This window comes from Montipora foliosa, chromosome 11 (assembly GCF_036669935.1).
Source record: "Montipora foliosa isolate CH-2021 chromosome 11, ASM3666993v2, whole genome shotgun sequence".
NCBI lineage: Eukaryota > Metazoa > Cnidaria > Anthozoa > Scleractinia > Acroporidae > Montipora > Montipora foliosa.
The window spans coordinates 42,936,797-42,956,137 of NC_090879.1; the positions used below are offsets into that span (position 1 = coordinate 42,936,797).

General features: G+C 39.8%; 3 protein-coding genes across 6 annotated transcripts; 1 reads left to right on the forward strand and 2 right to left on the reverse strand.

Moving 5' to 3' along the window:
* The first annotated feature begins 342 nt into the window (after positions 1–342).
* Positions 343–1,433, forward strand: LOC137976067 (5-hydroxytryptamine receptor 1B-like). Its single transcript, XM_068823332.1, has one exon. The coding sequence runs from the start codon at positions 366–368 to the stop codon at positions 1,317–1,319; it is 954 nt and encodes a 317-aa protein (XP_068679433.1). The 5' UTR covers positions 343–365; the 3' UTR covers positions 1,320–1,433.
* A 4,568-nt stretch (positions 1,434–6,001) lies between these two features.
* On the reverse strand, positions 6,002–11,632 carry LOC137976514 (uncharacterized). Of its 3 annotated transcripts, none has more exons than XM_068823886.1 (2): positions 10,427–11,632; positions 7,373–8,718 (listed from the first exon to the last, which is right to left on the reverse strand). In XM_068823886.1, the coding sequence occupies exons 1-2, from the start codon at positions 10,439–10,441 to the stop codon at positions 7,540–7,542; spliced, it is 1,194 nt and encodes a 397-aa protein (XP_068679987.1). In that variant the 5' UTR covers positions 10,442–11,632; the 3' UTR covers positions 7,373–7,539. The 3 variants fall into 2 exon arrangements, with proteins under 3 accessions (XP_068679989.1, XP_068679987.1, XP_068679988.1); XM_068823888.1 differs by lacking the exon at positions 7,373–8,718 and adding an exon at positions 6,002–6,125.
* A 1,177-nt stretch (positions 11,633–12,809) lies between these two features.
* Positions 12,810–18,569, reverse strand: LOC137975743 (ATP-dependent helicase wrn-1-like). 2 transcript variants are annotated; one of them, XR_011117616.1, is made up of 4 exons: positions 17,869–18,569; positions 16,373–17,319; positions 15,819–15,949; positions 12,810–13,949 (listed from the first exon to the last, which is right to left on the reverse strand). XR_011117616.1 is itself a non-coding variant. In XM_068822921.1 (2 exons), exons 1-2 carry the CDS (start codon positions 18,378–18,380, stop codon positions 16,131–16,133), a joined length of 1,701 nt encoding a protein of 566 aa, XP_068679022.1. In that variant the 5' UTR covers positions 18,381–18,569; the 3' UTR covers positions 15,969–16,130. The 2 variants fall into 2 exon arrangements, 1 of the variants encoding a protein (XP_068679022.1); XM_068822921.1 differs by lacking the exons at positions 12,810–13,949; positions 15,819–15,949 and having other exon boundaries at positions 15,969–17,319.
* Between the last annotated feature and the right edge of the window lie 772 nt (positions 18,570–19,341).

Consider the following 19,341-nt stretch of genomic DNA (forward strand, 5'->3'; position numbering starts at 1 on the left):
CGATTTCTGCCTCGGTCAATTCTGGTCCAAAAGTGCTTTTGTTGGCGATTTTTTCTCAGAGCTACAAAAGTGTTTTCAGCCTGCATGTTGGGAAACAATCAAAATGCTGGAAATCTAATATCCGTGGTTCAGTTTTTAATAATTATTTTACACATTTTTGTTGATCAAGTCAAAGTATTGTCATATAAATTACTTTTATTTACACAACTTGATCAGAATTTGGGCTCAACATGCAACAAAAGTTTTCTTTATCTTTGTTTCCCTTAATTAAAAGGTGTAAACAGAAGAAAAGCAGGTGACATTAAATATAACCAGTATACATCAACACGGTGTCCCTGCATAAGGCGGCAGATGAAACTTCCAAAATGGTGAACTGTACTGGATACGGAAACGCATCAAACATAACAGCGATCCGGATAACCTTTGTTTATAACAGTCCATTTGTTTTATTTATTTTTCTTCTCAACATTTTTCTTGTTATCACAGCCATACTGGGCAATACTCTTATCCTCATTGCGCTCAACAAAGTATCTTCTATTCATCCTCCAACAAAACTATTGTTTCGTTGCCTGGCAGTGACTGATCTTTGCGTTGGCCTTATCGCACAGCCATTGTGCATCGTTTATTTACTATTGAGGGTCATCTTAAGCAAAAAGTGGAGTGAAATTTTCTTACTGTTCAAGAGCTGGGAAACTTTAAATTTTATTTTGTGTGGCGTTTCGTTCGTTACAGCCGCTGCCATTAGTGTTGACAGGTTTCTCGCGCTATCACTGGGGCTGAGGTACAGACACACAGTGACGCCAAAGCGAGTTGCAGCAGTTATTGCCTTTTTATGGCTAACTTGTATTTCAATTGGAGTCATAAACATTTTTTGGAGCCTTTACATCGCCGGTAGTGCATCTTTTGTTCTCGGTGTAATTTCCCTGTTCATCTCAGTCTTTTCGTACAGTAAGATCGTCCTCACTCTGCGAAAGCGTCAAGTTCAAGTGCAACCACACTTTCGCCGCGAACAGTCTTTTGACAGGGAAATACCACTGAACATTGCACGATACAAAAAGAGCGTCTATAGCATAGCCTGGGTGCAGTTTGCAATGGTTGTCTGCTATTTGCCGCTTGTTGTTTTCTTGCTTATGTTAACATCACCAATGGTCGAATTTGGTGAATTTGGATATGAAGCAAAATTTTTTTTTATGCTCTGTTCATTGACAACTACCTATTTGAACTCATCTCTTAACCCGATTCTATACTGCTGGAAGATACCTGAAGTCAAAGAAGCAATTAAGAATACAGTGAAACATATTTGCTGTCCTGTAAATTAATCTCGTCACATACCTTTTTAAACAACTTTAGTCTCACTACGCTGAGGTTATGCAATTCACCGTGACATTTTGTTCCTCTGAATTAGGGTTTTCGTATTGTTCTTATCTCCACAAGAAGGTAGATGAAGTTTTTTTTCTTCTATCTCTCATTTGTTATGATTATGCATAGCTTTTGTGTCTACTGCGCTTGTGCTAATACTAAGAAATGCTGAAAAATGTTTGTTAAGTTTATCGGTAAGTAATCCGTCATGCCGAAAATACACCGGAAGACACGACGACTCCATCGTCTGTCAACGTCACCACACCACCGGTTTGGGACGTCATAAAGCAGCTGTGAAATGCTGTCAATAACCAGAGCCAGCGTCATAGCGCGGTTGTCAACAAAGTAAATCGAGATCGAATCTCATGCGGTATTCAGTATTCGAGAAACCACCCACAAAAATATATCGAAAGTAATATTGCAAATTCATAGTTAGAGTATTTGCACGCTATTTCCAGGCAAGGCACTTGGTGTGGTGGTCTCATAGTGCAGGCTGTTGCAAATGCCTTCGCATATCATAGAATTCCAAAACAGTTTTGAGAGAACAGTCACCTTACAAGTAGAGCCAAGTTGGATATAATCAGGCCTCGTAAATGAATTCAATCCAAACGTCTGTGAAATATTCAGAGCAGTACCACCAGAAAATCAGTCTAGCTCTCTTATAGGTAACAGGAAAATACATGAATCTGAAAGTTCCGCTAATGATACGAAATCTTATATGCAAACATGCATGTTACAATTTGTTATTAAATTGATTCACCGGTGAAGCATATTTGAAATATTTTAGAAAAATACAATCGTTTCTGTTTCACTGTACACATTAACTTGCTCGAGATGATTTCACATTACATAACTGCTGGTGCATATTTAACACTCAATATCAATTATACAATGTTCCGATTTGTGTATTTGTAGATCGATTTGATATGAGCTTGGAGACAATAAATGACATCTGTAATGGTGATTCTTATCTTGAAAATACGATGATGTCATTTCTTTACCCAATATCATACATCACATTGCCCATAATCCAAAACCATTTTAAATTATTTTACTTACAACAATCAATACACACTCTTATTAAGATAACAATGCTTTCATTACTTGTCTTGCTATAAAGATTTTGCATACAGACACATGCACGCATTGCGTACCTATTTTAAAGCCTGTCTCCATGTTAACATAATTTTTCAAGTCCATCTAATATGAATGATGATGAAGTTAACATTTAAGACAACTATGCTTTAACAGCCAGCTTTCTGTTATACTTCGATCCAAAAGTCGTTTTTGAGCTTAACACTGACTTAACATGCGACCGGACCACTTACCAGTTACCTCAGGTGGTAGAGTAAAGGAACACTCGCGGTCTGTAAATGCTTATACTCTTTTTTCTTCTCGGAGAAGGAGAATGACCCATAGGACCCATCACTTGTTCATATTCAAAGAGCCCACATTCTGTTCGCAAAGACAAGGGCACGTATTTCCCATTGTTGTCGTCCGGCCTAAGGTCGTAATGTGTTTCTGTCAACTAGCACCTTTATGCAGACAACGGATGTATTTGAGCATAAATTTTATGGCTGTTAACCTTGCGATCAATGCGAGAGGTTACAATCTGCGTCAAAAGTCGTTGAGAAACCTTGTTAAAGGAGAACAACATTCAAACTGTTCGCATTATACTGGTCATATAAACAAGAGAACAAATGAAAGATACTTTTAAAAACGCAATGTGGATTAGTGCATTGTCCAGTATAGCGGTGGTAGCAAGAAAAATGTCAAGAAAAACAAAGAGGAAAAAGGAAGGAGAAGTTTGGAGAAGTTGTCAAGTTTTGGAGTATTAAAATACAAACTTCTGTTGAAGAAAACAACCTGCCTTTTATGATTTGTTTTTGGAAATCAATACTTAAATCATGTAATTTTTTGTGCCCTAATCACAACTTTTGCAAAGCTTCTTAATTAGTACAATGGCACCATGGCACACAATCATCTCTTTCAAATAGGTTTTGTGTAAACAGTTTGGTTTGTTTATTATTATTATTATTATTATTATTATTATTATTATTATTGTTATTATTATTATTATTATTATTATTATTATTATTATTGTCATTACTTAATTGCTACCTGCTTGGACATCCGTACGCAACCGTTACAACAACCGTGTCTGGATTAATTTTGCTAGGGAGATAAAAACTTTGTCGTTTAACAGAAAATTCACGTTTTCCTTTACTAAATAGAAAATATTACAAGCGATGCGGTCATTTGAGTTGACTTTCAAAAGCATTAGTTTGGAAAACTCGTTTGTACTAAGGATCATGTCGAACTATTGTCATATAAATCACTATCATTACATAACCAGAAGCTCGTGACCTTGAAGCGTTTAACTCTGGTTCAGAGCTGGGTTTTTTTTAGTTTAAAAATGTCCTTATTTGGATGTAATGTAGCTTGTACATTTTCCTGCGCGTGCAGCTTCGATTTTATTTTTATCCATATTTGGCCATAAAACTGGTGTTCCCAGCTGTGTTCCAAGGAAAAGAGTTGCAAGTAATGTTCTTTAACTTATATTTGTTTTCATGGCGCAAGCTAAAAGCTTTTGCTATAACCTGAAAGTGAAGAACAAATCTTTTTTTCTAATTACATTTCTGAAAGGTTACAATGAGGTCCTATTCATTAACCTCACTCACCCCTTAATTTTTCAAATATTAAAAGCTGAGTGTTTTAACAGTTTTTCTTGAGTATATTTTGTCGGTTCTCAGGTTGAATCCGTTGAATTGATGATCTTCATTTCACCTGATTTTACACCCAGACACAAAGACAAAAATTAAAATTAAGAACAGGGTGGTTCCATCAGTCGTTAATACAGCAAGCCATTGCTGTATTCCTGACCGCAGATTCATCAAACATCACTGAAAAAAAATTAAGACATTTTAGGCGCTCGTCATAGGTAAAATTCCTTTTCCCGAGAATAAATTTTGTTCCCCTCCGCTGTAAGCGCTCAAGCTTATCACTGTTTAGTGCGGTGTATGGCGACCACACAACTGATCCATATTCGATCTCACCAACGTGCAATGCAGTACCTTCAGGGTCTCGGTACCCTTTCAACTTTTACAACTTCTTCTAAGTAGGCCTAAAATTCTATTAGCTTTATTTGTAATGGCATCAACATGAGAGTTCCAAGAAAGATAAAGGTAAAGCAACTTTATTTAACGTCGGTGATTCCTTCAAGCGTGTTCCAAAATAAGATGCGTTTTTCCAAAATTGAATTTTTCGTGGTCAACCACCTCGATAACTACAAGAAAAGTTTAAATTCAGTCAAGCAATACAAGTATCTTACTGCAGACATACGTTTATTGGAGTAATATAACGCTAGTACCGTTAAAATTCATTTCCAAACGTATATCACAATATCAAGAATTTCCAACGAGCACTATTTTTCACAGAAAACTCTTGGGCAAAAACTGTACATACTTCACAGAACCCAATTAAACCCTTCAAAATTGCAGTATAAAAGAGAAAACAAGCACTAAGTGGCATTTTAGATGAAAAAAATGCATTGGTATAACAACATGACTGCTCTTAATAATTTGTCACGTACTTGGATGCAAAAATTCTGCATCCTTCCTGTGTCTTGCCAATTGAAATCACACTATTGATGAAAAAATTAAGAGATGCAGAACTTCTGCAACTCTTTAAGTTCAGTGGCACACTCAAAAATCCATCTACAAATAAAATGGATGCAGAAATTCTGCATGCCTTAATTTTGGCTAATGTTCAGTCAAACCAAAAATATATTCACCAACGCAAACCTGGGGGCGTGCAAAACGTCTGCATCATCATGTGTAGCAATCGGCATGGGATACCTACTAAAAATAAGAGGGTGCAGAAATTCTGTGTCTCTATGAGTTCAGAGGTACACTCACATTCCATTTACAAATATAATGGTGCAGAAATTCTGCATGCCTTAATTTTGGTTAATGTTCAGTCAAAACCAAGAATACATTCACCAGCGCAAACCCGGGGGAATGCAAAAATTCTGCATCATTCATTATGTGTAGCAATCGGCATGGGATACCTATAAAAAATAGCATGCAGAAACTCTGCGTCTCTATAAGTTCAAAAGTACACTCACATTCCATTTAAAAATTTAATGGAGGCAGCAATTCTGCACTATTGATGTGCAGTTCAAACCATTGCACGTTCACATACTCGAACCTGTGGCTATGCAAAACCTCTGCGACAATTTACATCACCCCTTTAAAAAAAATAAAGGATTTCTGCATCTCTTACCTACTCTTTCGTAACAGAATTAGCTTTGAAGGAACTTACTTAGAAAACAGATGCTTAAATTCTGCCCCTTGCAACAGCACATTATCAAGAAAATAAGAATTAGTCAAAAAAATAAGCAGAAGATACGCAACAATTCTATATCTCTTAGGAAAGTCGAAAGGAAACTGACAAGGTTCTAAGATACGATTCATTCTTGTAAGATGCCGAAGCCAGAGTGAGGCTTATGTTGCACAGCTAGATCGGACAGGAGATCCAGATGTACCACTGTTAATTTTAAGAAACAAAAAAAAAACTGTGCGACAGAATCTTACTGATTTATTGGCAAAAAAAAACCATGAATAAATGTTCAACGTCACTCATCAATTTCAACCGTTCATTGCGGAAGAAATTACGTTTCATGTAGAGCGTTGGTTGTCCACTGATGTGCTTAAAAGTAAATTAAGCTCTTCTTCCGTTGTTCAAAGCAGCCAGGAATGCATTCCCTGCAAAGAACCCAAGAAGAGAGAACAACCATGAGTTTTATTTAATAGAAACTCAAAGAGGATGGTGATACGGTTAATTTTACAGTTTATAAAACTGTTGGCTGCCAAACACTCAGCGAAGGGATTAATGCAGTTTCTAATGTCCAACAGTGAGTGAACGGAATTGTTGTAGAAATATTGAAAATTCTCGCCAAATCAAGTAATCCTTCCTTCAGTCCACTTTCTCTTTTGACCCGGTGCAGCCGTTTCGTTAAATACAGGCTGAATATTGTTATTTTTCTAGCTGATTTTAGGTTGAAAATTATATCCTTGCGCATATTCTTACATATAGCGTCACGGTATGACATTTCACCGTATCTGTACTCAGTCACAGATAATTGCCCCCGCAGGGATTTCGCCCAGAGGCGAATCCCGAGGAGGCATCCTAGTAGCTTGCGCGTATATTAAGGACAGTACTTACGGTTCAAATATGCAGTCGGTATACTAGAAAAAATCTCGATTTGTTCGAACAGGGGCCGCGAGGAATCGGTAGGTAATGATGACGTTTCTATTGTTTGCGCCCGCAAGTACGAAATGGTTAGGTTGACGTAAAGCAGAAAATCCCAAAGGGAGTTTCTGAGAGTTTGTGTATTGTGACATCACAATAATCCAAAGTCCCTATTTGGCGGGTGCAGAGTATTATGAAAGGAAGCGCATGGTTTAATATTTTGTGTCAGTCGCATCACGGCGTCTGTTCTCGCGGTTGTCACGCTGAGGAGCAGCTGATTTTAAGGTGAGAAAAACTGAACTTATATATAATATATATATATATATATATATATATATACACTGTAGGAAACAGACAACTTTTTTAAAAGACATGTTTCGGCATGCTTATGCCATCATCAGTTTAATTGGAAAATTAAACGAGACTTACCTGTAAGTTGAAGTTTGATTGAGATTCTATCACATGACATCAGAAGGCGAGAGATCACATGAGATAGCACGGCGCTTGCGCAAGTCATAATTAAAAGCCACGTACTGGGTGCATCTAAAATAGTAGGCAGGCTGAAAAAGCCAAGTGCCGGAAGAGACCGGCAACCAAAAGTGCCAAAGAGAGGGTGGGTGTGATAGTGGAGGGCATGTGATCTCTCGCCTTCTGATGTCATGTGATAGAATCTCAATCAAACTTCAACTTACAGGTAAGTCTCGTTTAATTTTCCAATTCTATCACATGACCAGAAGGCAGAGATCCCATGAGACTTTAAAGCGTAGATGCACCCATACGACATGCACTCGAACAAGAGGCATGAAATCCACACAAAAGTAAGAGGGTGAGCATAAACAAGGATAACCATGTTTGTAATATATTGCCTAACAGTAACAATATGAGCAACGTAGCACATGCACTATTCCAAAAAACATATCAAAGCTTTCACTGGTCAAGGATAGCGGAAGCAAGGCTGTTTCCTTGAATAACCGGTTTTTTGTAATATTTACGGAAGGTCTCGGCAGACTTCCAGCCTGCCTTTGCCATGATCTCATGGACAGGGACGTCCTTTTCATTAGCTTTGGAAACGGATGCTGACCTAGTGCTATGTGCCGTGAATACCTTTGTATCAATACCACAAAATCTAAGAGTGTCCTTAGTCCACCTAGAGACCGTGTCCCTAGATACAGGTTTATGGGGCCTAACATAACTAATAAACAGTTTTGTTTCGTTATTGCGCAAAGCCTTGGTCTTGTTGATGTATGCTTTCAGACAAGTCAAAGGGCAAATTGTACTGTCTGGCTCATAGGTAGCAATGTCAATCCTCGTGTGTGGGCTTCTGGGGGTACTGGTCTTGACATGCTCAGCGACGTCAAAGGAATAATTATCCTCCTCCATGGTAAGATGCTGTAGATCTAGGTAGTGTATCGATTGCCCTCGTTGACTCGAAACTAAGAGAATTAGCATAAGGACCTTGTGCGTTAAATCCTTTAAAGACAGTTTTTCATTGGGGTATAAAGAAGATAAATGTTTTAAAACCACTGAAACATCCCAAATTTTGTCATATTTAGGTTTGGGTCTACGCGATTCAAAGACCCCTTTCATAAAGCGTGTAACAATATGGTTGCTACCAAAGCTCCCCTCCCCGTCTATCGTAACAATGGTAGATAAGGCAGAGCGAGCAGTGTTAAGGGTTGAGTAGCTTAGCCCTTGATTAAATAGCCCCAAGAGAAATTGAAGGGCGTCGCTCAGTGGTGGTGAATAACAATTAATTTTCCGTTCACGACAAAATGCCATCCATTTTTTAACGTATGTGGCATACTGTTTTTTAGTGCCTTTCCTCCAGGATGCCATGAGAATGTCGGTAACCTCCTCTGGAAAATGGTAATGGCGGAAGGATTCCCTGACACAGGACATACCATCAGATGAAGATTCCTGTGTAGTGGATGTGGGCCACTGCGGGAGGGGTGGTGTAGAAGATCTGGTCGTGGAAGCAGGATCCAGGGCTGGTCGCACAAATGTCGTAGGAGGACCGGAAACCACGTTTGAGTTGGCCAAAGTGGGGCGATTAGTACACCCTGTGCTCGGTCTTGACTGATCTTCTGAAGGCATCTTGGAAGAAGGCTAAAGGGTGGAAAAGCATAAAATTTGTGCCCATTCCAATTCATAGTAAATGCGTCTACGTGTGCACTGTTAGGGTCTGCTTGCCATGAGCAATAACTACTGATCTGATAGTTTAAGCGGCTTGCAAACAAGTCGAAATCGAGACCGGGGTGGCGCAACAGGATCCTGTAAAACGAGTGTTTGTTTAACATCCACTCGTGATTATCTGAGAACACGCGTGATTTTTCATCAGCCCCAGTGTTCAGCCGACCAGGTATGTGCACAGCTGAGAGCCAAATATCTCGTGATATGCACCAGTCCCAAATTTGAACAGCTGGTTAAGTTCCTTGGATTTTGAGCCCCCCATATTGTTGATATAAGCGAGGGCTGTGGTATTGTCGATCTGAATTTGGATGTGGCAGTTGTTCATATGGCTACAAAAACACTTTAACGCAAAAAAGGCTGCAAGTAATTCCAATATGTTTATATGGTATTCAGCTTCCGAATGGGTCCATCTCCCCCCCGTCTTCTGACTGCCAAAAACAGCTCCCCACCCCAATGTTGATGCGTCGGACTGAATTGAAGTGCTGGGGTGGTCGTGTAGGATATCTCGTTTGAGAGTTACGGCATTATCACGCCACCACTGAATTTCTGTTAGAGCGGGAGGGGATAATTGCATTTTCCCCCCGTAATCGCCCTTGGTTGCTATGAGTGCGAGATATTTATCCCGCTCTAGGTGGCGGTAGTGAAGTGGTCCATACTGAGCACCGGGAAAATTGGACACCAGAATACCGATAACCACTGCGACCTGTCTAATTGTGGGCATTTGTGTTTTTAAGAGCGTAGCGCAGACAGACAGAATCCGTTGAACTTTTTCCCCAGTAGGCGTAACTGTCATAGCAATAGAATCCAGTACAAACCCTAAGAAAGTTAATTTCTGAGAGGGTACGAAGACCGATTTGTCTGGATGGATATGAAACCCTAATTTGGTAAACAGCATGATAGTGTCGATGACATTTTTATGACATTCCGCAAAGGTGTCGCCTTGTAGATAAGAATCGTCAATATACCCTGAATTGAGATGTCCCATGCTGCGTAGGGTGGCATACACAGGTTTCAATAGTTTAGTAAATATGCGCGGGGCACTAGCTAGGCCATTAGGCAAACAGGTATATTTGTAGAAAACACCGTCAAAACAGAACTTTAAGTATTTCTGGTGAGATGGGTGGATAGGAACGGTATAATACGCGTCCTTTAAGTCCACCGAAGCCATGAAACAACCTGGTCTCATCATGTTTACAGCAGCCTCTAGAGTATCCATTTTAAAATGATGGTAAGCTATAAATTCGTTACACGCTTTGAGATTAAGAATGGTACGGTGCGTGCCATCTTTTTTCGGTCGTAAAAATACTGTGGAAATAAATTCCCCTGTTTCCTGTGCCGCCGGAATAATGACCCCTTTAGCGAGAAGTTTATCAATTTCCGCGTTGACAATTGAATGTTGATGACTGTTAAAGATACTAGGTCTGACGCAATGTTGCATGGGTGCAACACTGTTTTTAAATTCAAGTTTAACTCCAGTAACAATCTGAAGAATAGTAGGGTCAGTAGTGATCGCTTCCCACTGCGGCAAAAAATGCTTGAGTTCTCCGGCTTGGAAACTAGTTTGTGATTTTACCAAGCTATGTACAATGTCAATAGACAAAGATGTCATGTTTGCATTACATACCTCAGACACCTTCATTGGCGCTGGCTGGTTTCGCCGTCCTTTTTCTTTCTCGGCGGCTTTGAGAAGCGACTTTTGCCTAAAAAATCAGAGGATTTTCCTCTAGGGTAAGGCTGGAACCTTCGCTGGCTCGAGCCATATGTTGAGCGCCCAGCGTACTTATCGCCACGGGAATTCCCGGAATGTTGAGGGCAAACCCTTTTCGTCAACTTATTAGCCTCTGTGATATCCTTCGCGAGTTTTGACAAATCTCCGAACAGGTACTCTGTGGTGCCATCAACAGTGGACAGGTTGCATAAAGCGGCATAGTCTTTATGCATCTCTTTCTTCATGGCCAGGCGTCGGGAGTGATTCACCTCGTGGTTGTATTGAAGTGCCATTGCAACAGCATCTGTCAACAAGGTGATCAGTTCTTTGTCTTGGCTGTATTTTCCCAGCGCCAAATCGGCGGCTTTTGTCATGGCTGTAATGGCGCCGATAAGAGTGTTTTGTCCCTTCTGCGATCGTACATCTTGAGCTTTCATGGTAGTCGAAAGTTGGCTCCAGATTGAGGGGTTCACTCTCGGGGTTCGCAGACCCTTGACATTTTCTGGACGAGAATATTTGTCCAGTTTGACCTTGAGCTTCTCGTCCCCCATCTTTTCGGACAAAAGATTATTAAAAATAGCCGCCAGACCTTCGTGAAGGGGCGGAGAAGTCTTCTCGCTTACTGTTAAGTCCTGCGCGAGTTCCTTCAAGAGGTCTTCGCACGGCATAGCCTCGTCATTCGCACCTTTGCCCGCAGAGGCGAGGAGCGCGGATAAATCCGCATCCATGTCCGCAGATTTGGCGGGCCCGTCATTAGAGGTGGTTTCACCGTCCTCATCGGAGTCGTCGTGCCCATTCAGGAGCACTGAGCTTACATTCTCGTTCAAGTTCGTCAGCTGGCTCAGAACTGGAGCCATGGCAGCTTTGAACATATCCGCGAAAGCGTTTGCTGAAGGCATATTCTGGGCGCCTCTGTTCGTTGACGTTTCAGGGGCGCGCTCGTCAGTTGTGTGGTCTTCGTGATCGGACATAATCACTGAATTATTGGCACCCAACTACGTTAGAGCCTAAGCTGGGTTCCAACTAAGGCTAACTACGTTAACCTCTCCAGCAATTTGTGTCAGAAAAGGTTTTTAGTGTAGAAAAACCAAGCTCCAAGAATTTGTATGACGTACCGCGTTAAGCGCAAATCGTGCAATGACTTGCGCAAGCGCCGTGCTATCTCATGGGATCTCTGCCTTCTGGTCATGTGATAGAATGAGTTCCTAAGTGTGAACAGTTATAAAGTATACGGGTAGATGAAAATTATTACAACATGACGTAATACAAAAGCGGGTACTATTTACAGTGTGACACCAAACATCAAGGTGTAAACTAAAACGTGAGAAAAGTGTTGTAATGCTGCAATTGTTTGTTAAGTTCCGGTTTGATCTTATTTATATGAAAAGCTTCTTTGAGTTTTAAATCAATTGAGTTGCTGGCAGAATCCAGAATACTAAAGCACGAAGGGGAGTATTTGCTCTTACATAAAGGAGATGTGTTGAAATGCTTAAAAATATGCGAGTTTTTATCGCTTTCCGTGTGTTCCTTTATCCTGGTAGAAAAGTGGCGACTAGTTTCGCCAATATAACGGGAATTACAACCCGCACAAGAAAATTGGTAAACTACCATGGATTTTAGAGCAACAGGAGTACGATCTTTAACACTAAACACTTTTAATTTTGAATGAAGTGAAAACTAATTTGATAGTTAGTTCAAAGTAATCGTCTCAACTTCAGGCTACACCCTCTCTGATCTGAGTTAAAAGACTATTACAACATTACAACAGTCATCACATACGGTATCGACTATAATAATTTGCAAATAAAAAGAATGCAGCACTTTGCATCGCGGGGGCAGCTGTAGTGTCAACTATTACTAGTTTTATCAGCAAACAGTGGGCGAAAGCTTTTCGCCTTCGCCATATATACATGACAGAGTTTTGCCATCTAAATCAAAGTCCAGATGCAAGATATGAAAATTTCAACCATATTAACGTTAACTGATTTTAAAGTTTTTGAAATAAAGGAATACAGACCGAAGAATTGGGATCCTTATTAATTCCTTATTAGCATTATGTAGCTAAAAAGAAACGGCTACAATAAAACGTTAAAGCCAGTGACTGGAATAATACAAAATACATGCAGAATACTGATCCTTTTCAGTAACGCGTCACTGGTAGTAATGCTTTCGCGTTCAAAGGAAAACTAAAAAAAAAAAAACGCCGCAAATAAATCTAAAAACTTGACTATTTTAAATCCTTTTAAAACTTCCTGCAGTCTATGTATAAATTCGGGGATGGAAGCGGAATAATTCGATCTCAGTTATTCATTATGTCTTCCACTTTTTCCCGAGTTATGCATTATTCAATATTGAAACTTTGTTTCTCGAACACTGAAAAATTCATTTCAGAAAATGGTTTTAGCACAAGAGTTACATACCTGGATGGAATTTGATCGTCCTGGTGAAATGAGTGCTCAGTACTGTTGGTGGTGACTGATGTTTGAGCATTCTGAGAGTCACCTTCAGAGTCACTCTTATGATGACTTCCGCTCAGGATGTTGAAACGTCATTCACCATCAACAGTCCTTCTCAGGACTGACTCATTTCACCCGGCAAATCAAATTCTATCCAAAAAATTCATTTTGTCCAAAGTTTCATTTTGTTTATTTTGTTCGAGATCTTCTGCGGCTTTCTGCATTTCCAAACTTTCCGAACTGTGTTTCCGGCTCTCCGTTTTTCTCGAACCAAAATTCATTTTTCATATAGGTACACCCTTTCATGGAATCAATATGAAAGCTTCTCATTGCATCAATTTATTCACAAATTCATTTCACCAGACTTCCACCAATGACAAAGCTCTTCCACACCCTAAAAATCAACAACGATTCCTCAATTCGCTCCGACGACGGGCTAATGCTCGAAACGTTAGCTTTACAAATCTTTCATGGTGAAAATTCGACCTAAATCAACTCGTTTGATAAAACCAAATTTTTATGTTTGATTCCTCCTCTGAAGCAGCACCACAGCTTGTTTAGAAGTTAGAAATTTGTCATGGGCACTAGTTCACTTCGTTTCGTTTCCTTACCATTTTCTAGGTTTGTGCATGGAACTTCCATGCAACACGACCACTCTGACAACTAAGACACGAGAATTGAAAGCCCACATCTAGCGAACCGTGTTGAAACGACATATTGACATCATTGTAGATCAAAGAAACAGAATTCAAGGATTCTTGTATTTTTCTCAATCGCAAAGATGCTGGTTATTTGACAAGATTACTAGAGCACAGTTGCAGCTGATATATACCAGGAGGAAATGTCTCTCTTGGTCAAATATCATTGTGATAACACTACAGCTCCGCCCTATCTATCCTTCGCGACAACTTCGTGTACTGTGTTGATCACTGTCGTGGCGTCTTTGGGAAACTTCCTTGTCATTCTTGCAGTTTGCATCAATCCTAACAAGGACATGAAAAAAAAAAAAGCCGCAAATAAATCTAAAAACTTGACTATTTTAAATCCTTTTAAAACTTCCCGCAGTCTATGTATAAATTCGGGGATGGAAGCGGAATAATTCGATCTAGTTATTCATTATGTCTTCCATTTTTTCCCGAGTTATACATTATTCAATATTGAAACTTTGTTTTATTTCTGTATTCGTTATTCTTTAACGGAAAACCGTAAGATTCGTTATTCCGCTTCCACCCTAAGTTCCTAACCCTCTAAATCAGTTCCTACGGTAAAGACAAACTTGTGCACCAAAAGGTCTCTTTGAGTTGTTACACAAATCAAACGCAGTGCTGAATCCTGAATTACTGATCACTGGCTTACAAAAAAATATGCGAAAAAGAAACTTTAGGGAAACAATCACGAAACAGGCCTCGACACTAAGGTATGCGAGACTCTTTTTATCATCTTAAACAGTGAAGGAAACGAGAGTGATGCGAAATGCGTTACAGCGTGTGACCTGTTTTTTCAGTTTACTGCATTAGTAAAGCGGCCATGAACTGATCCTCCCTAGTCGACAACTCAAATTTACGTTGAGTAAAATTTAAGGAAAAAGGGATCACATTTTCGCAAATGGGAAGAATTCAAGATGATTGAACAGAAGAGATGTTGCGAATGGCAAAAGGGTAGGCCGTTCTTCCCAAACTTCACCAGTTTGTATTTCATAATCTCTTTCTCCCACTCACGCGAGGTACAATTCGGACGAACTGGTCGGAATAAAAACAAAAGATCTGTGTGAAAACATTACGTATCAACAGCTAATCATCAAACTAATTATATGTCACTTCCGATTTCATTCACGTCTTATTGGATCACGCGATTCTGAAATATTTCGGTAGCACAATGCAACTAAACGTTTACTATTTCAAAAAACTGTCCCAAGATGTTTCAATGAAGATGAAATATCGTAAATACCCCCTTCAGTAAATGGATAATTGGCTAAAAGATAAACAACTAAACAAACAAATGAACAACTTATGTTACAATCTTCTTCCCCCAAAATGATCACGTGGTCAAATAGTGCAAATTATGAGAAGAGGTCAAAATTCTTGATAAAAGACACAAAAGCTTGAACCCATTTTTAAAAAGGCTCTCGCTTTCTGCGATGCCCGAATAATCTCGAATTTCAGCCCCACTGCATTGTTTGTGTGACTGTTATCCGTATTGTTGTTAAATGAAAACGTAAAATAATACGGTTATACTTTGAGATGATTGTGTTATATTTCTAACGTCTACTTTGTTCCCGTAACTGTCAAATAGACGTCAGTGGCCGCATTACCTTGCTTACAAAGCTACTGTAGCATTCATTTATTTATTTATTTATTTATTTATTTCGTCTTGATCAACTGCGGAGGCGAGGACTGGTTAAAGAGGATTGTAACGATCTCTGCTCTTTTCAAACGAGCCTAATCTGAAATAATCTATTCTCGGTTCAGCGCAATATTTTGGCGAACGATTACGATTCTCATCTTGAGCTGAATTGTGGCAGTTTGATTAGATAAGTGGTGGGTGAAAGAGGCTCATGAGATAACCGCAAATTTGTGAGCCAGGAGAAAATGCTCTAGTTAAAAAAATATGACATATTCCGCGTTCTAATTTTTTCGACCAATTTTATTCTTTCGGACTGCACATCCCGAGCCAGGTAACAATTTCACTCAAATTAAACATAAATTACGTTGCCTGGTAGCTTAAATTCTGAGCACGTTTTCGACAAACTATTCGTAAGGGTACGCCCCTGATGCCATGGCATAACCCCTATCTATCAAAGGCTATGTACTAGCACTTGAGAAAATAGAAAAAGACAAAAAGTAACTTCTTACCTTTAATAACTTGATGGAGCCATAATACAATGTTGATACCTCTACAAGTCGTCCTTATATTTCGCCGTATGATTTGGCAAGCAGTTGATTGTTTCTTTCCCTGCTAGCAGAGGCTCTTTTCCTGGTGTTCGCTGGTGTTCATTTCAATTAAAAAAAGTGCGAAAAAAGATAACCCAAAATAATTGGTCACCTTTTAATTAAAACCTTATCTACAGCCTCTTGAGTTGGAAACAAAGAAGTAATGAAGACTTAATGAAGAATAATAATTAGAAAAATGGTTGGTAAAATACGTGTTCTTTCTTTACATTAAGATTATTGAACACTGCCATTGTCATCAGAGCTGCTCTCACTGATGTTACTACAATATGCTGCACCAAGCAAAAGAGGATCATCTTCAAAATATGGCTCAAAATCCATTGTCATATAGGCACTTGCTTCAGATATGTCATTGAAAATGTCTTTTACAGCCAGAATTATGTCATTAGCCAGGTGTGGATTGAAAATGGGGAAATTTTCAATCAAATAATCTGCCAAAAATATATATTCTAGCTTACCAGCTAATTCCAGTATGAGATCTGAACCCAAAGTCTCGTAAGTTCCAAGTTTGTCAATGTCCTTAAGAAGCTCAATGAACAGTTCACGTTCCTCACTTTCTACTGTACGACTAAGCGATTCCAAAGGCAAACTTGTGTCCACATTCTCCTCCGCCTCGAGTTGCATGACACAGTCAGCTCCCTGGCACTTGCAAAGCTGGGTACAAAAGTCACAGCACTTATGCATGACATCCAAAGTAGCTTCTTTTTCTTTAAAATGTTTCAGTAGTTCCTTACGCCGGCAACTGGTAGCTTTTACATAGTCTCTCATTTCTTTGTCACAGTGAGCAAGATGATAGGGCTTGTAGTACAGAAAAGCAGCACATGCCCTGCCATCCCTACCTCCCCTCCCAATCTCTTGCACATAGCTTTCTACTTCTGTTGGTATACCGTAGTGAATGATAAGTTCAACATCAGGAATGTCAACACCCATGCCCAAAGCACAAGTGGCAACAACCAGCCGCATTTTGCTGTCTCTCTTTACAAATTCGTATAAGACATTCTTCTGAATTGACTCGGGGGTCTTACTGTGGAACATACCATATAGTTCGTTGTTTGGGAGGTTTTCCAAAAGGACTTCAAAAATGTCTCCACATGCAGTGATGGATCTGCAGTAAATGATGGTTTTTTTCATTTCACAGCCCTTGGATTTCAGGTCCTCGATCAGCGAGGCAAAGGTTTCATCCAGTTCCTCATTTCTATCAAGTTTTGATACACACAGTTTTATGTTTGACTTGTTTGGGCTAAGGTTTACAACCTTAGCACTCTTCATGTGCAGGTTCTTCATAATTTGGGATCTGATAGTTTTCCCTGCAGTGGCTGTAAGGCACAGAAATGGTTTTCTTGTAAACCCTCGCACATCACCCACTTTGCTGTAAGCTGCCCTGAATGGTGTGACACTTAGACCCCTAAAAAATAGGTGTTTCATTAGTACTGTGGTATATTGTTTTCGTGAAACGTGGCTAGCTTGTTACATTTATACAAACGGGGCATTTACTTAATTTTTTTTAATTGGCCTCTGATAGTAGGCAGAGCTTTCAAGGCAACACAAAATATTTTTTCCTGTGACACCCAAGGTTTCCTGCTAGCAGAGGCTCTTTCCATGGTGTTCACTTAGTGAATCCAAGGAAAAGAGCCTCTGCTAGCAGGGGACACAAAAGTGCGTGACACGCATAGCAATTTTTTTCCATTAGCAAAATTTGCAATTATCAATATGAATTTATAAAGGAATTTCTATCATGCTGATACCACCGAATATTTTGATGCGATATGCTTACACAATGAGAGGTAGCCACTTTCTGTCTGAACAAGTTTTCTTTCGGATTCTTCATTTGGTGAACACAAAATGATTTATAGGTACAGTGTATCTGCAATGTCTTGAAAAGTAACACGTGCTCAAGTTACTTTTCTGTCACAATATATCGCATCAAACATCGACAAACCGAGATTAGGCTTACCAGCTCACTACACAATGTGATTCGTCCACAACAATTCCAACCAACCGATCGTCCATTTTTACAAGGAACTGCTTGGATTGGATGTTTTCCAAGGTTTCCGGACTGCAGTAAACCACTTCAGCTTGATCGAGCTCCGTCCGTTTATCATCGTTGCCGAACAGCTCCTGCTCCATTTTAACGGCTTTGAGCTTGAGCCTTTGGCAGGACTCAAGCTGGTCAGATATGAGCGCATTTAGCGGTGAAACAACAACAACAAGTGGGTTCGATGGCAGAATTGGCACCTTTCCCGTTCGTGCAATAAGCACAGCAATCTGGTAGATGAGAGTTTTCCCATGCCCGGTCGGCAAGCACGCAAACGTGTCTCGCCCGTTTAAAAAATGAAACAAGGCCTTGAACTGCTCTTCACTCAATTTCTTTATCTTTCCATCGTCGAGGTTATCCAAAACAGAAGAAAGCAAACTTAATAACTCTTTACGACTGAACTCTTTCGAGGTCGCCGATGAGCACGCCATGTTTATAATGTGGGCTCAGAAAATAACAGCGGAATTATTATAAAGAAATGCGCGAGACGCAACGGGCTCAAGTTACGGTCAGCGAGCAATGCAAGGAGCATGCGTTCTAAATAGAGCCGTCCAAGATCGTGGACGGCGGTTAAATCAAAGCCCATTTAGACCCATGGCAGAGGTCTCTTTTCTCCCGTCAGCGAACACCAGGAAAAGAGCCTCTGCTAGCAGGGAAATTGTTTCTGTGCACATTAAACACATCTCCGGAAACTTTGATGAACCAAGAACTCGTCATAATGGGAAGAACCGTGGAAAAATGAATTTTTTTGAGAAGAAGAACTTGCTTGTACATGGGTTTCCCAAGTAAGTCACGACCCACTTTTAAGACCTACAAATTTGAACTACCTTGGCTGGTGCATGTGTCATTCAATTTATTTCTGTCCCGGTTAAGTACAAAGGGCCATTTCAGCTTGCGGCTTCCAACTTCCGTCGGTCTCTTATCTTAATGAACAGACCGAAAAACTAAACTGACATTGCGTACTTTCAAAATAGCCGAATCTCACGAACATTGACAGTCGTGTGCAAACCGAAAGTAATTCGATGAAAGGTGTGACCCTCACGGAAAGTCTGGCAATTGCGTGAAAGACAAGAATTGATCGGCATGGCGCAGAATGGCCGGACATCATTAATATTCATATGACTAATCATCGCATTAGCATAGAAGTGACGCGCTGAAGCGCGAAATTTGAAAGCGACAAACTACATTTTTAAAAGAAATGGCGCCAGAAATGGGCAAACGCGCAACTTTAATTTTCATTCTAAAGGCACCTCGGTTGTAAAAGTCCTAACTTGTAGGCTGCAAAATGAAGACCCGATTACACTTATTTTATCGAGACGCTCGGGAGATGGACACGACTTGTAAAAACTATTGGAAATTTGAGTTAAAATGCGAGCGATTTTTCAGCCATTT